Source organism: Furipterus horrens, unplaced genomic scaffold (genome assembly GCF_987537825.1).
Source record: "Furipterus horrens unplaced genomic scaffold, mFurHor1.1.pri manual_scaffold_6, whole genome shotgun sequence".
NCBI classification, from domain to species: domain Eukaryota; kingdom Metazoa; phylum Chordata; class Mammalia; order Chiroptera; family Furipteridae; genus Furipterus; species Furipterus horrens.
Genome location: NW_028327176.1, coordinates 150143991 through 150160212, shown reverse-complemented (window position 1 = coordinate 150160212; position 16222 = coordinate 150143991). Strand labels below are relative to the sequence as shown.

At 35.3% G+C, this 16222-nt stretch overlaps 1 protein-coding gene across 1 annotated transcript in view; it reads left to right on the top strand.

Annotated features, from left to right (window-relative positions):
* Positions 1 to 16222, top strand: part of AK9 (adenylate kinase 9) — a 122430-nt gene that overhangs the window by 62435 nt on the left and 43773 nt on the right. The window contains exons 21-27 of the mRNA XM_090280823.1: positions 3923 to 4079; positions 4909 to 5023; positions 8805 to 8881; positions 11586 to 11741; positions 13953 to 14039; positions 14512 to 14712; positions 15729 to 15850. Coding sequence (XP_090136949.1) covers positions 3923 to 4079; positions 4909 to 5023; positions 8805 to 8881; positions 11586 to 11741; positions 13953 to 14039; positions 14512 to 14712; positions 15729 to 15850 — 915 coding nt within the window. The remainder of the gene's footprint in view (positions 1 to 3922; positions 4080 to 4908; positions 5024 to 8804; positions 8882 to 11585; positions 11742 to 13952; positions 14040 to 14511; positions 14713 to 15728; positions 15851 to 16222) is intronic.

Below are 16222 nucleotides of genomic sequence, written 5' to 3'. Positions count from 1 at the left end.
GCCAAATTGAGGAGACAAAGAAATATGGCCCAAATGAAAGAAAAAAGCAAAACTCCAGAAAAAGAACTAAACAAAATAGAGATAACCAACCTATCAGATGCAGAGTTCAAAACACTGGTGGTCAGGATGCTCGAATAACTCATTGAGTATGGCAACAGCATAAAAAAATAAGTGAAAGTTACACTAAGTGAAATAAAGAAAAGTCTACAAGGAACCAGCAGTAGAGGGAATGAAGCCAAGAATCTAATCAATGATTTAGAACATAAGGAAGAAAAAAATATTCAATCAAAACAACAGGAATAAAAAAGAATTTTGAAAAATGAGGGTAGAATAAGAAACCTCTGGGACATATCCAAACATACCAACATCTGAATCATAGGGGTGCCAGAAGGAGAAGAAAAATAGCAAGAAATTGAAAACTTAATTGAAAAAATAATAAAAGAAAACTTCCTTAATTTGTTGAAGGAAATAGACATACAAGTGCAGGAAGCACAGAGAATCCCAAGCAAACTAGACCCAAAGAGGACCACACCAAGACATCATAATTAAAATGCCAAAAGTTAAAGATAAAGAGAAAATCTTAAAAGCAGCAAACAAACAAACAAACAAAAAGAGAGTTACCTACAAAGAAGTTTCCATAAGACTGTCAGCTGATTTCTTAAATGATACTTTGCAGGCAAAAAGGGGGGATTGGCAAGAAGTATTTAAAGTGATGAAAAGCAAGGACCTACAACCAAGATTACTCTATCCAACAAAACTATCATTTAGAATGGAAGGGCAGATAAAGTGTTTCCCAGACAAGGTAAAAATAAAGGAGTTCATCATCCCCAAGCCATTATTACATGAAATGTTAAAGGGACTTATTTAAGAAAAAGAAGAAGATCAAAACTATGAACATTAAAATGACACAACAAACTCACAACTATCAACAACCGAATCTAAAAAACAAACTAAGCCAACAAGTAGAACAGGAACAGAAACGTAGATATAAAGATCATTTGGAGAATTATCAGCCAGAAGGTGGAAGGGGAAGAATGAGGGGAAAGGCACTGGTATTAAAAAGTACAAATGGGTAGGTACAAAATAAGTGGATGTTGCCCTGGCTCGTGTGGCTCAGTGGATTGAGTGCCAGCCTGTGAACCAGAAGGTTACCGGTTCGATTCCCAGTCAGGGCACATGCCTGGGTTGTGGGCCAGGTCCCCGGTTGGGGGCGTGTGAGAGGCAACCAATTGATGTATCTCGCACATTGATGTTTCTCTCTCTCTTTCTCCCTCCCTTCCCCTTTCTCTAAAAGTAAATAAAATATTAAAAAAAAAAATAAGTGGATGTTAAGGATAGTATAAGAAATGGAGTAGCCAAATAACTTATATGTATGACCCATGGACTAAAGTGAGGGTTTACTGGAGGGAATGGGGGTACCAGGTGGAGGGGGAAAAAGAGAGAAAAACTGGGACAACTGTAACAGCATAATCAATAAAATATAGTTTTTTAATAAAAGAATAAACAGAACCACAGAGAAGGTATAGAAACAAACCTCAGAAGAGATTAATGATTTACTATATGCTTAAAAAGTTTACATCACAATCCAAAAGGAAAGGAAGAATTATTTAATAGTGTTGATAAAATTACCTATTGGGGAAAACCAATTTAGAGTCTCACCTTATGAAAAATAAAGTTCATATAAATTTTAAAATTTAATGTAAAATGGCATTTTTAAGTACAAGAAAGTATAATGATATTGATGTGATCTTGGAATGATCAAGTACTCTGTGCACAGTTGCAGTGGAAGAACTCTTAAAGCAGAATCTCAGTGGTGAGAATACTTAATGATTCTCTTTATATAAAATATTGTGAAAATCAAAATTTTAAGGCTAAGGTCAAATTGGAGAAAGTATTTATAATACAGTGACATATTAATTCCTTAATATAAAGATTTCTTAGAAAAAAAGGGAAGTCTAATATCCCAATACAAAAGCAGGCAAAAGATGTAAATAGATTGTTTTATCAAAGAAAAAATACAACTCTGCCTGGGTAGCTCAGTTGGTTAGGGCATTGGCCCAAAAAATCAAGGTTGCTGGTTTGATCTCTGGTCAGACTACATAAAAAAGCAACCAATGAATGTATAAATAAGTGGAACAACAAATTGATGTCTGTCTGTCTCTCTCTCTCTCTACCCCTCGTCCCTCTTCCACTCTCTAAAATCAATAAATAAAATATTTAAAAGGTACAAATTGTTGATTGAAAATTTTTAATGTTCAAATTTTAGTGAAAATATGAAAATTAAGATGAGATATGATTTCTGTAAAGTTGGAAAAGTATTTAAAACTTACAACAATCATATTAGTGAGGCTATAACTATAGTCACATAGCAGAAATGAAAATTGATTTGGAAGCAAAGTAGTAATGTGTATGCAAAGCCTTTAAGATGTTTATTCTTTATTCTCTTTGACCTAAAAACCTTCTAGGAATCTAGTCTAGAGAAATATATATTTGGACAAAGATTTATACATAACAGATGCCCATCACTTGAAGACAATATTATAATAAAATTATCAATTATATAAATGTTTAACAGTAAGAGGATGATTAAACAAATTAAGATTTATTTATTTGATAAAATACTATAGAGTCATTACATTTTTTCAAAAAATTGAGATGGGAATATTATAAGTAATATGTTGATATTGCTTTAATTTTCATATATTTGAAATTATAAAGTTTTTATTAACCATTTATATATTTTCCAGCTTTATTGAGATATAATTAACATATAATATTGTATTAGTTTAAGGTGTACAACATAATGATTTGATATATGCATATATGCAAAATGATTATCACAATGTTTAGTCAACATCCATCATCTCACATAGTTACTTTTTTGTCTGTGTGTAGTAATAACTTTTGAGATCTGCTCTCTCAGCAACTATCAAATATACAATACAGTATTGTTAACTCCAGTCACCATGTTGTACAGTACGTCCTCAGGACTTACTTATAACTGGAAGTTTGTACCTTTTGACCCCCTCACCTATTTCCTCCTGCCCCCACACCCACCTCTGGCAACCAGCAATCTCTTTTCTGTTTCTATGAGTTTAGTTTTTTTAATTCCACTTATAAGTGAAATCATACAGTATTTGTCTTTCTCTGTTTTCTTTCACTTATATTACTTTTCTATAGCTTTTTTTTAGCCTCTAATTCTCTTACGTTATACATTTCAACGTGTTTAAAATTTTTTCTAGAGACTCTTCAGATGGAAATTTTGAAAGCAAATGATCTTAAATTCTGCGTAGACATCTCTTGCCTTTTGAGTTACTTCCAACATTCTGTAATTACCTGGTGTCACAGAAACTCGTTTTAAACCCTCAGAATTTATGTATTCACAGATCCGCATTACTAATTTCCATTACTAATTATGTACTGAAGCTATTAGTGCTTGGGGATGGGTAGGGGAGAGTTAGCAGAACTCATTAAGCACCTGCAAGATTTGTTTGGATACAATTCCCTACCTGGCTAGTAGTAACTATCTCAGTACTTCTCAGCTCTCTTACTGAGGGATGAAAAGCAAAGGGAAGTGAAAAGTGTTGTCACTAAAAAAGGTAAGCTGGACTAGGACCTTACTACTCAAAAAGCGGCTCAAAGACTGCCATCACTTGGGAGTGTGTTAGAAATGCACTCTTGGGCCTCACCCCAGACCTTCATTTATTTAATAAAGGCTATTGCTTCCCATTCTTAATTTTTAAAACTTACAGCTTTCTTGCGTTGTTTCTTTTTTAAAAGTCAGTGGATCTCTTTTTTTCCTTCCAAAAGTCAGAAGAACTCAGAAGATAGTTTGGTTAAGGTTCACAAAAAGCAATACATCAAGGTAGCATCCTTGACTTGTCTAGCTATATGGTACTATAAGTGTGTCATTTTTTTACAGTTAGTTGAAGAAAACAAGAAGAGGTTTTCTGGTGCCCCAAAATATGGGGGATGGATACTGGACAACTGTCCTCTTACAAAAGAACTGTGGATAGCCTTCATCGAGAAAGGAATTACACCTGATTTAGTAATCTGTTTGTCAGATACAGAAAACAATGGTTTGTAAATATTTATCATGTAAACTTAAAAGTGAAGTGCATGTTGCTGATAATATTTTTAGTTGAAATATAAAATGAAAAACTCTCTACTCTCACTAGGTACAAATACCATCCCAACAATTCCTTTACAACCTAGAGGTGTACAAAATGAGGATTCCATCCTCCTAGTGGGTGACCAGGATGATGTGCTAGAGTACTGGATGTTCCAGCAGGCCCTTATAATTATTCTCTGGAGCTGAGAATTTAACACCCCCTCTCAGTCAGCACTATAAATTCTAAATGAAATATGTATGAGGCTGAGGGCAAAGGCTATATATTAGTCCTTGTTCACCTCAGATGGGATGTCTTAAGTACATCAAAATAGAAGAACTAATTTTTAATTATTTGTCACTTTGTACAAAGCTGTAGTAATCAAAAGAGTATGGTATGGCATAAAAACCAATGGATAGGCCATGGAACAGAAAATAGAGAGCTCAGAAATAAACCCATGTAAATATGGTCAATTAATCTTTGAGAAGGGGGCCAAGAAAATTCTGCCATTTTGTGTTTTAGGGAAGTATACTTTAAAAGAGTTTCCAGAGGGGAATTATAATATACTGCATTTTTTATGTTTTAGTTATTTGTAACATGCCAATATATATTTTTTAAAAAGAATATAAGATGCTCTCTTAATATTTTAAAGAATCTGGGCTCTATTTAAATAAATTCTTAAAGGAAAATATATTTGGGTATAGGAAGAATTAATTTTTTATTGTTAATTTTCAAAATGTATCTTACTATACTTTATAGAACTTCAAAATTAATATTATTCTCTTTATCTACATTTCAGGAAAATGTTTACTTAATAGGCTGTATTTAGAGAATAAACCGGAAATTGACTCTAAGATATTAGAAAGATTATTAGATGAACTACAAAAGAAAAATACAGAGGAAGAAGCAGCAAGGTAAAATCTGCCTGGCATTATAAAACAGGTTAATGAATCTCTTATGAAGCTGTTAAATATCTTCTTACAATTTATTAAATCTCTTGAACATCAAAATGGTGGTCTAATTGATCCAATTCTAATTAATTATAAGAAAAACAGTAATTTTGCAAATATTTATAGAATCTCTAAATTAGAGTTGTGGATGTTTCACAGTCTCAAACCGAATTTATTCTAAATGAAATATCTACTCTCAAGAGACACTGCAAGAAAAGATGAGCACAGATAAGATTTTTTTCTTTTTACCGTATTTATTTGTGACTTAAATAATTTTTCTAACTAAAATTCACAAAGTGAAAAAATAATGATAAAAGTAAATGAAAATACACTCGTTTGACATAACTAAAGTGGTGGAGAAAGGAAACACTTATTAAAAATTCAAATGTGACCCTGGCCAAATTGCCTCAATTGGTTGGAGCATTGTCTTGTAACCAAAAGGTTGTGGATTCAGTACCCCATCAGGGCATACAACTAGGTTATGTGTTATATCCCCAGTACGATCCCCAGTCCAGGCACGTATGGGAGGAAACTGGTCAGTGCTTCTCTCGCACATCAATATGTCTCTCTATCCCTTTCTCTCTCTCTAAAGGCAATGAAAAAAATGTCCTCATATGAGGATTAAAAAAAATTAAAATGTGTATGCTTATGACCTAGAAAGTATACCTAGGACTTTAGCCCTCAGGAATCAGCATATTAATGCACAAGGGAACATGTATAAGACTATTGTATTCTTTTTAAAATAACTGCATCTTTAAAAAATAATATCATTAAAAGCTGTACCAAGTATTAAGCAGGGGACTAGTTAAGTAGAGACCATTCGTATCAGCAGCACACTCTGGGACAGTGTTCCAAAGACTGTTCTGTAGGCCTGGCATTCTCGTACTTCAGCATTCTTTGTGTTCTAGTTACATATATTCTCTTCAAAAAACAGTACCACGCCTCTTCTCCCAACCGGTATGTTTCTTATTGATAGGGGGTGTTCTTTTACTATATTCCAAATTCTGTCATCCAGACTAAAGTATTGGTGTAATTCAAGTTATATTTGTTCATGATCAGACCTCTGAGATGACTGGGTCTTGTTTCTACACTCTTTTTCCATTTTGACCGTGTGTGTGAATTGGCAGTTCAAACAGGGCTCTTGTGTGAGACTTTCCTTATCCAAAACCTAGATAAAGTATATTGCTGGTAAGAATCTGAGACCTGACAAGAATGAGGAAGAATTTTGCTGCCAGTTATGAGACACTTCAATAAACCACTTGGATAAATGAATCAAAGACTAATGGTGATGACTGGAATTATCCTGCTTTTGACTGGCACATTTGGAAACTGATGCTGGAAAAGCTGTAGAATTCCATGTGTCTTGAGATGTTTGGCCCAAGATGGAATTCTTAATCCTGTTAAGTTTATCCCTTTTTTTATCAACTGGCATGAAACTCTGACTTTTTTTTGTTTTTGGTTACATTTCAGATTTTATTTTCTATTTTCTATTTTATTACTATTATTAACAATTTGATTAGTTTTCTTCTAGTCTTTTAGTCATTTATACACATTTTAAATACAAAATTAAAATTGTATTATACATAGTTCTACTTAAGATTATTTTATGAACATTTCTCATTTAATCAGAAGGGGAAAAAGGTACAATTTTTCTCATTTGCCTTTTTAACTTGTAGTTAGACAATCCTTTATTAATTTTGGCAGGTTTCCTTTTCTTTTTTTAATATGTTTTATTGATTATGCTGTTACGATTGTCCCAATTTCCCTTCCCTCTGCTCCCCTCCACCTGGTGGTCCCCCTCCCTCTAGTTGTCCCCCCCTTTTAGTACATGTCCATTGGTTGTGCATATAGTTCTTCTCAACCTCTTCCTGTCTATTCCATTCCCTCCTACTATGCTTCTTAATTCCTGTACCATCTCCCTCCCTCTCCCCCTTCCCCCTCCCTGCTGACCTCCCCCCAGTATGTTCCCCATACCTATACTTCTTTTTCCACTCTCGTTGCCTATTTAGTTTGCCTTTGTTTTGATTCCCTAGCTTCTGTTGTTGGTTCTTGTGATGCAGTTTTCATTTTAATGTTCATAGTTTTGATCCTCCTTCTTCTAAACAAGTCCCTTTAACATCTCATATAATAGTGGTTTGGATCTAATGAACTCCTTCAGTTTTATTTTGTCCTGGAAGCACTTTTTCTGCCTTTCTATTCTGAATGACAGTTTCGCTGGATAGAGTATTCATGGCTGTAGGTTTTTGATTTTTATTACTTTGAATATTTCTTGCCAGTTCCTTCTTGCCTGCAGGGTCTCCCTTGAGAAGTCAGCTGATAGTCTAATTGGGACCCCTTTGTACATGATTCTTTTCTTCTCCCTTGCTGCTTTTAAGATTCTCTCTTTGTCTTCAATTTTTGACAATTTGATTATAATGTGTCTTGGAGTGGTTCTCCCTGGGTCCAGTTTTTCTGGAACTCTCTGTGTTTCCTGGAACTGTAAGTCTATTTCTTTCCCTAAGTTTGGGAAGTTCTGCTTCATTATTTTTTCACATAATTTTTCAATTTTTAGTTCTTCTTCTTCACCCTCTGGCAATCCTATAATCCGAATGTTTGATCTGTAATAGCTGTTCCAGAGGTTTCTGATCCTCTCCTCACTTTCCTTACTTTTTGTTTCCTCTTTCTGCACTGGTTGACTGTTTGTTCCTTCTCTATGTTCTGGTTTGTTGATTTGATCTCTGGATTTTATTTCCTCACCACTTGTCTCGTATGTGTTTTTGTTCGTTTCAGTATGAGTGGCTTTCTTTCCTTCCCAGTCTTGTTCCAAATCTTTTGTTAATTCTGTAAGCCACCTTATAACAATAGCTCTGAACTGAGCCTCTGAAAGGTTTCTTATTTGTTCATCTGTCAGGTTCTTCATCTGCTGCCTGGTAAGCTGCGTCGCCAGGATTTGAATTGTTGTCTGCTTCATTTTGACAGATTTGTGTTTTGCTTTGCTTCCTGGGCAGGCTGTGGGGGGCAGAGCCCCGTGTACTCATCACTACCTGGCGACTGGCGGTGATGCCGACCTTTTTTGCCATGCTGTGGCGCTTTGTGTGAGGGCGAGGGTCCAAGATGGATTCCTGCCGTTACTCTCTGCTGGGAGACCAGGATCTGTCCTCCCGCCCTCTGGGCCTCACCGTTTAATGCAGAGGGGGGGGCTACCTTTCCCCACGTTGGGGTCGTGAGCTGCCAGGGCTCGACTGCAGCCGAGATTGCTCCCCCTGCCACTCTCCCTGCTGCTACCGCAAACAGCACCGCCTAACCTTTCCATTCCTGTTCCGATTTCGTCCCTCCTACCTGTCCAGATGAGCACTGCTGGTTTATAACTTCGTACATTGGGCTTCCATGTAGTTTTATTTTCTGGAATTTCTGGTTATCTTTTGTTTTGAGGAAGTTGCATTCCTTTCTAGTTGTAGAGGGAGACCGAGCGTGTCCATCTAAGCCTCCATCTTGGCCAGAAGATCTGGTTTTCTAATAAATAGCCACAACTTTTCAAAGTGTAACATTCCAACTTTTCTTAAAAAAAAAAAAAAAAAGAAAAGAAAAATTCCTGAAAATTGACTGACTTCAATGTGAGTAAATTAAACATTTACATTGTGAAGTAAAAATGTAATGAATATTATAAGCAACTGACTATTATTACTACTCTAAGTCTTAAATATTATAATTCTGTAAGATGTCTTAATTTCCAAAGATAATTAAATTTTGAACTTTTTTGTTTCAGAAAAGCCAAAGAAGAGGCATTGAGAGTAGAAGAAGAAAATCAAAAGCAATTGGAAGTTATGAATGTGCAAACTAAAGGCAAACACAGATTGATATGACTAATAATATGCCAATTAATTTTATATTATTATTGCAAGCAACTGTAATATTTCAGTGAATTATAGACAGGGTTACCATATTTCTTTATTTTCCCATGAGAGTCCAGGTTTGTGACTATGGTCTGAAAGTATTTATTTGACCCCCTTTCATTCTCAAAGTGTTCCATTTTGGATAATAAATTATATGGTCCCTGGAGTAATGGATTCATAGGGAAGAGATCCTGACACAGATACTTAGTCATACCCCCTCAAAGGGGTACACAGCAGGATAACATGTGCAGCATGCCTTACAATGATTGCCCAGGTCATAGATGACATATCGCTATTGGGATTATTTCCATTAGAAGGATGCTGCAGAAATTGACAAAACAATCAAAGTCTTACTATATCCATTGTATTTGCACTTAAACTTCCAATCTCCATGATAGAAGAACTTACCCTACAAGCTTCTTTTAAGACTGGAGTTCTTAACCTGGGATCCATGGATAAAATTCAGGGGTCTATGAACTTGTATGAAAAAATAATTACAACTTTATTTTAACTAATCTTTAACTAAAATTTAGTCCTTCCTTCAACTAATAATTCATATAGGCAGCAAACCACAGGAGTATTATCAATAATTTAACTTTGTCACCAATAGAAATGAAGATACCACATTACAGTTTTATGTATCATGCATATGCTTATCACTATTCCCTAATTATGGTCATTATTAAACCAGCTTCTGGTTCTTGTTGTTTAATGCATTAATAAAGATGCACAAATTTCCTATAGCACACAGATTTTTTTTTTTATGTCTTAATGACTGTATTTCAATATAATTGGCTTCTTCTGTATTTTATTTTATGAGATTGAAAGCATTATTCTAAAAGGGGGTCCATGAGTTTTATCAGACTGGCAGAGGGGTCCCTGGCTCAAAAGAATGAAGGGTGTCTGTTTCAGTTTTCCATTGCTGTGCAAAAAGCCACCACAACACTATAAACCCTCATTTTTATCATGCTTGCAATTCTGTGGGTCAGGAATTTGGGCAGGACTTATCTCTGTTCCCTAAAGACCTCGGTTCTGACTTTAAGTAGCCACCCTGGAAGTGGATCCTGTGGCCTCACTGAAGACTTCAGATGACTGTGGCCCTAATGAACATCTTTATGACTTCATGAGAGATCCAGAGCCAGAACACGAATAAGCCTCTCCCAAATTCCTGACCCCAGAAACTACAAGGATAATATGTGATTATTGCTGTTTTAACCGCTAAGTTTTTGAGTAATTTATTATGAAGCAATAGATAACTATACAACACATACTTAGTCAAAATCACATATAGTAGAGGATCTTAGAACACTTTTCAATCCATTCCTGACTTATATAGTACTCAGATTATTCACTAGGGTTCTCAAAAAAAAAAAAAAAAAGTAGAACTTCTTATTTTACTTTATTTTTTAACCAAAATAGATATTTAGTTGAAGACATTTTGAGTTTCTGGTGTAGAGCACATAACTTCATCCCAAAACCTAGTAGGTTTCAGCAAATTCTGCTTCTTCCTCTTGTGTATCATCATAAAATTCTCCATATAACACAAAAGATTCACCACGTTCCAAGTCATATATTTGGAAGCCACATGCCCTGCAGCCCTGGTCAGACCTTGAGGTAAAAGGACACTTCAAGATGCATCCCTCTGGGGACTTAATCACCCAGATTTAGATTAAAATTCAAGTACCAGAGGTATCACACACCACTAGAATGTGATTCTTGGAAGGTACTCACTGAGAGGAAGGAATTTCCGTAATAATCCAGAAATCAAGTTCATTACTTTTTCACATCATCTTTGCATAGAAATTACCTTGATTTTCAATCAATTTCATAAATCTATTAAAGGAATTTGGTAGATGGATTTTCTGACTCCATAATTCAACCCATCTTCCTTCTGAAAGATTTCCATGCATATATTTCTAATCATCAGCAACAACTGAAAATTTGAAGTTATGCTTTTGAAATTTCTGTTTACTGTATTAATTGACCACTCTATTATTCATTATTAGTTATAAGAAAGTACAGAGTCTAGCCCGGTACTGCCCAATAGAAATATAATGCAAGCCCATATGTATCTTTAAATTTTCTAGAAGCCACATAAAAAATAAAAAGAAACAGGTGAAATGAATTTTATTTAATAAGGTATGTCCAAAATATTATTTTTACAGGTAATCAATGCAAAAATTATTGATATACTTTATATTCAATTTTCCATACTAAATCTTTGAAATCCATTGTATATTTTATACTTACATCGCATCTTCAGACTAGCACATTTTAAGTGCTCAATAACCACATCTTGTAGTGGCTATATATCAGACAGTGCAGGTCTAGCCATTCCCTTATTGGTGGACATTTAAGCTATTTCCAGTTTTTTACTGTTATAATATTTGGGGCTGCTATAAACATTTTCTCTTTTAGATGAGCCCTTAGCCTGGTATTCCTATAGCCCTCTGATTGCATGGCTATAATCCTTTACCACTGCATGGTAATAGGAAAATGTAATTCTCTCCCTCATTAAACCCCATGTTCCAGGAGGTCAGGGAACCACTCTTTATTCTTCATTTGGGTCTCAGCACTTATTAGAGTGCCTAGCACCCAATTAATATTTGCTGACTTAATCTGGATAATTGTTTCTTCTCATTTTTTCCTAGAAGTGGAAGAGACTGATCCTGAGGCTGATGAGGATGTTGAAGGTGAGGAGATTTATGTGCCTGAAGGGTCTGAAGCCCTTGAGGTAGCTGAGGAGACCAGGGGGCTCTTACCTGAGGAGTCTGAAGCATCCGAGATTCCTGAAACAGAGCCTGCATCAGGTTAGACTTTATTGACAGTCAAGTCCTTAATTCCACTCATGTTCATTGCTGTGTTTGTGTGTGCATACATGTGTATATGTTAAGAAAATGGAAACAGGCTAAAAATGGAGACTGAGCCCCTAGAGAACAGCACCTCAATGGTTTGAGGTGCTGTGGGAAAGCTGATTCTGCTGTGCCCCATCTTGGAGCTCAGGGACAGGCCTGTCTGCCTCATTTGTGGGACATGTTGTTCAAAAAACAAGGGGAACGTGCCATTAAAGGTACTAAAATATAAAACTTTTTCTTTTCTTCCATAATCTCTCTCATAAGTTGTTGTGGATTGATTTTTATTTGCTACTTAATGTCATTGTAAGTAAAGAAAATTTTAAAAAATTAGCATGAATTTTACCATTCATCTTTGTATTGTACATTGCCATTTTTAAATAAAAATATGAGTGTTCATATAAAGAATCACTGAAATTAACAAAATTTGTATTTCACAGCTCATACATATATACATATTTCATTCTTACCAGAATACTGGTAAGATTTGTGCACAAAACTAACTCAGCTTTTTATTTCACTTCTTAATATGCATATATTCTACCAACACTCTCTACCATTAACTTCCTAATGATTAAGGAAAAACTGAAAGAAAAAGGAACACTGGGTTGCCCTATCTTTTCCTTTCCTCCTATGTCATCATTTTCAGTCTAAGTGTTTCTACAGGAAAGTGACATGAGTAAGAAAGACTGTGATGGGTTCCTTGGTCATTCATGTCTCTCTGAATGCTATCACCTTCTTTCTGCATCTGAAGCAAGTTCTAGTTCTAGTTTGAGCATGGTCTCTCAAATCTGTCAGCATCTTCCCCTGCCTGCCCCCACCACTCAGTCATACTTACTCCCACACCTCTTGGGTCCCCTGAAATTCTATACTCATGATAGGCCATTAGGAACTCTCATAAGAATGAGATGGCAGGGACTGGCTAACCACATTGTACCTATCTCTGCTCATATGCATGCTCTATTGTCCCATGGGGGCCCCTTTGGGTTTTGATTACAAAACAAAATTCAAAGATAAAATTAAAATTTTCAAATTCACAACCAAAGAGCGTCAAACTAAGTGTGAGGCTATTCTGAGTGAGAGACTCTTAAAACTGCACAGGTCACACACCCATGGAGCCAGCCCTGCTGCTAAGGTGCAGTTTGGTGAGTGGGGCAGGGCAAGAAGGAGTCTTTGGGCAATGCAAGTCACTCTCTCTCAGGACTGGGAAGTGGGCTTAAAGCAGCAAGATAGGGTACCCCACCATGGTGGGAGTGAGGCTCATAAATGCTTCCAAGCACAGTTAGTATTTGGAGTAGAAACTAGTGTTATGAACTAAAGGTCTTCAAATACCTGCAGCCAGATCCAGCCTGGGGCAATTAAGGACTAGGAATCTGCTTGTCATCTGGTAAAAGAACCAGGACTAATGGGAATTTTCACCCTGAGAAATGTCAAGTTCAACATAGATCATTTTTATCACAGGGGTTGGCATTAGCTTTATGGGACAATAAGTATAAAATCATATCCCTTGTGCCCAACAGAGGAGCTAGCAGGATAAAATACCCAATTTCAATTTAAGAGTCCCACTCCTCCATTGACTTGTGCTTCCACCGAGAAACTTCAGTATTTTCTTCAGTACCTAAACAATTAGGCTGGCTGTTCTCCCGCACACCTACCTTTTGCAAGAAGACAGTCCATAAAACACCAAAAATATGTAAACAAATTTATTAAATATGACACATTAAACATTAACCCAGGGAGTCCTGTTGTCCACAGTGTCTCACAATAACTTAGTAACAGGTCTAAGAGACAATTTAGTTTTATTACCTTTTACCTCCTTGCTGTTTCTCCCAGGGAACCTTCTCTGGATGGTCTGAAGCGAGCCTCCTACTCCATTTAGGGTCAGTTCTAGCTCAATGCTGTAGACATGACTGTTACCAGTTGGAATTGTATGTATCACGTGTCAGTTATTATTCTGGTCATTGTCCTCTGGTATACTGAAGAATATTCTTCACTTTCTGCCTTATACTATTAGGTATTTTTATGCCACTTTTCCTAACTGAAACTATGTTTTCAATTACATAGTATATACAATTTAAACTGTGTTTTGAAATTTTCTTTGTGCCAAAACTTTCATAAAGAAACAATGTCTTAAAATTCAAACACTAACCTTTAGATTTATTTTCTAAGTATCTGAACCTACTGAGGAAACTACAGTTGGAACAGAAATTCCAAAAGAATCCAAAGAGGGCCTGGAAACTAAATTATCTGAAACAGGTTAGCTTATAAAAGTAGTTAGTGCATAAAAGTGCTTTTCATATTCTCCTACAAAGGGTCTAGTCCCTTATTTTAGGCAGAGTACCAACTTCCTACTTATTTCTTTTACATTGTATGCCAGTTGGTGTGTTGTATTTATTTACCTTATTACATTAAAGTGTATCTAACCAGCTTGTAGCACTGTTTTTCATCAAATGTTATACATTTTATCAGCAATTAAAGATGCCATATGAAATACATATTAATTATCCAAATAATTTTATTAATAGATAATAATTCATCTACAGCCAATACAAGGAATGAAGCATAATTAAAATAAGAATTTATAAACATACATTACTGTTGATAACAATATGTTTATTTCTCTCATTTGTTTTTAAAATATTATAAAGTATAAATTATTTTGGCAATATGGATAGAAATACAATGTTTGAAGCCTCTTTTTTTCTCTCCTTTAACCTTTACTGAAAAGTTGTATTACCTGAGTTTCCCGAAGACTCTTACCCAGATGTTCCTGAAATGGAATCAATTAAAGAGAAGATTAAATCTTTCGTCTCCACATGGAAATATCTGGAAACAGCAATCACTGACTCTCTCATTCAAGTTTTCCACTTGGAGATTGCTGGCAAAACTCCAGAAGAACTACTTCAAAAAGTGGTTGAGACTATGGAAAGTAAGGGCTATAATCCTAACATTTACTGTCAAGACTAGGTAATATTATTAAAAGCACTGTGCAAGTTTAAAGCTTTTCTTGATGGTCCATAAAGTAGAACATTCAATATATCCAGGAATGATGTTTAAGATATTTAACAAATCTCATAGCTTAGGCGCCCAACAATCAGAACAGTTGCAGGGCACAAACAGCACCAGCCAAACTGGCCACTTGTCACTTAAAGAATTTCTAAAGGTGAATTTGCATATACATTTATACTAAGAGATTAGTCACTACAATTAATTTTCCTAATCTTCAACTACTATAATATTGGGTTGGTCAAAAAGTTCATTTGGTTTTTTCTGTAAGATGGCTCTAGTAGCGCTTAGTTGTCTTTAACTTCATTCAAAACAATTTTGTTAGATTGTGTTGTGACAGCTGTCATATCAGCATGCATTTTCTAAAAATATTAAAATTGGTGAATTTTTGTGTTGCCATTTTAATATTGAAGATGGAAGAAAATAAGCAATATTTTTGGCATATTATGCTTTATTATTTCTTTTATTATTTCAAGAAAGGTAAAATTGCAACTGAAATGCAAAATAAAAAAAGATTTGTGCAGTGTATGGAGAAGGTGCTGTGACTGATCGAACATGTCAAAATACTTTGCAAAGTTTGTGCTGAAGATATCTCGCTGGATGGTGCTCCATGGTTGGATAGACAAGTTAAAGTTGATAGTGATCAAATCAAGAAATTATTTGAGAACAATCAACATTATACCATATGGGAGATACACTCAAAATATCCAAATCAATAAAGTTATTAGTGAAAATGAAAAATGTGTCTTTTATTTTATGGAAAAAAACATACGGACTTCTTGGCCAAACCAATATATGCTAATATCATTTTATTGTAAAAATATCTTCCCAGATCTCCCTTCCTTCCTTCCTTCCTTCCTTTCTTCCTTCCTTCCTCCCTTCCTTCCTTCCTTTCTCCCTTCCTTCCTTCCTTCTTTTCATTCTTCCTTTTTTTTATAGAACCTTTCCAGTATGCTGGATGGGAGTTAAATATAGAAGATTATGAAGAAGAAATAGAAGACTTTCAGGCTGAAGCGGAGGTTGATGAGGAGCTGGAAAATGAAGAAGAGGAAGAGGAAGAGGTAAGAGTCTTTTATTACTGCTCCTTCACATTGGTCACATCGTTGAAAGTGCACATACCCAGAGTAGTAGTTAGCAGTCTTTGACCCCAGGAAAGCAAGCAGGCTTCCTCAATTTTATATATAAACATTTTCAACACACTTTGCTTCCGCCCTAGCTTCTCCTGATCCCTGAAATGCCAGGGATGCTTAGGCAATATGTTACACCCATGAAAAAAGAAAAGGGAAATCATCAAAAAAAATTTTTCATGGAAAAATCTATGGATATTAGAGACAGAAATATTTTATTTTTAAAAAAATTTTAATTCTCACCTGATGATATGTTTTAATTTATTTGTTATTGATTTGAGAGAGAGAGAGAAACATAGATGTGAA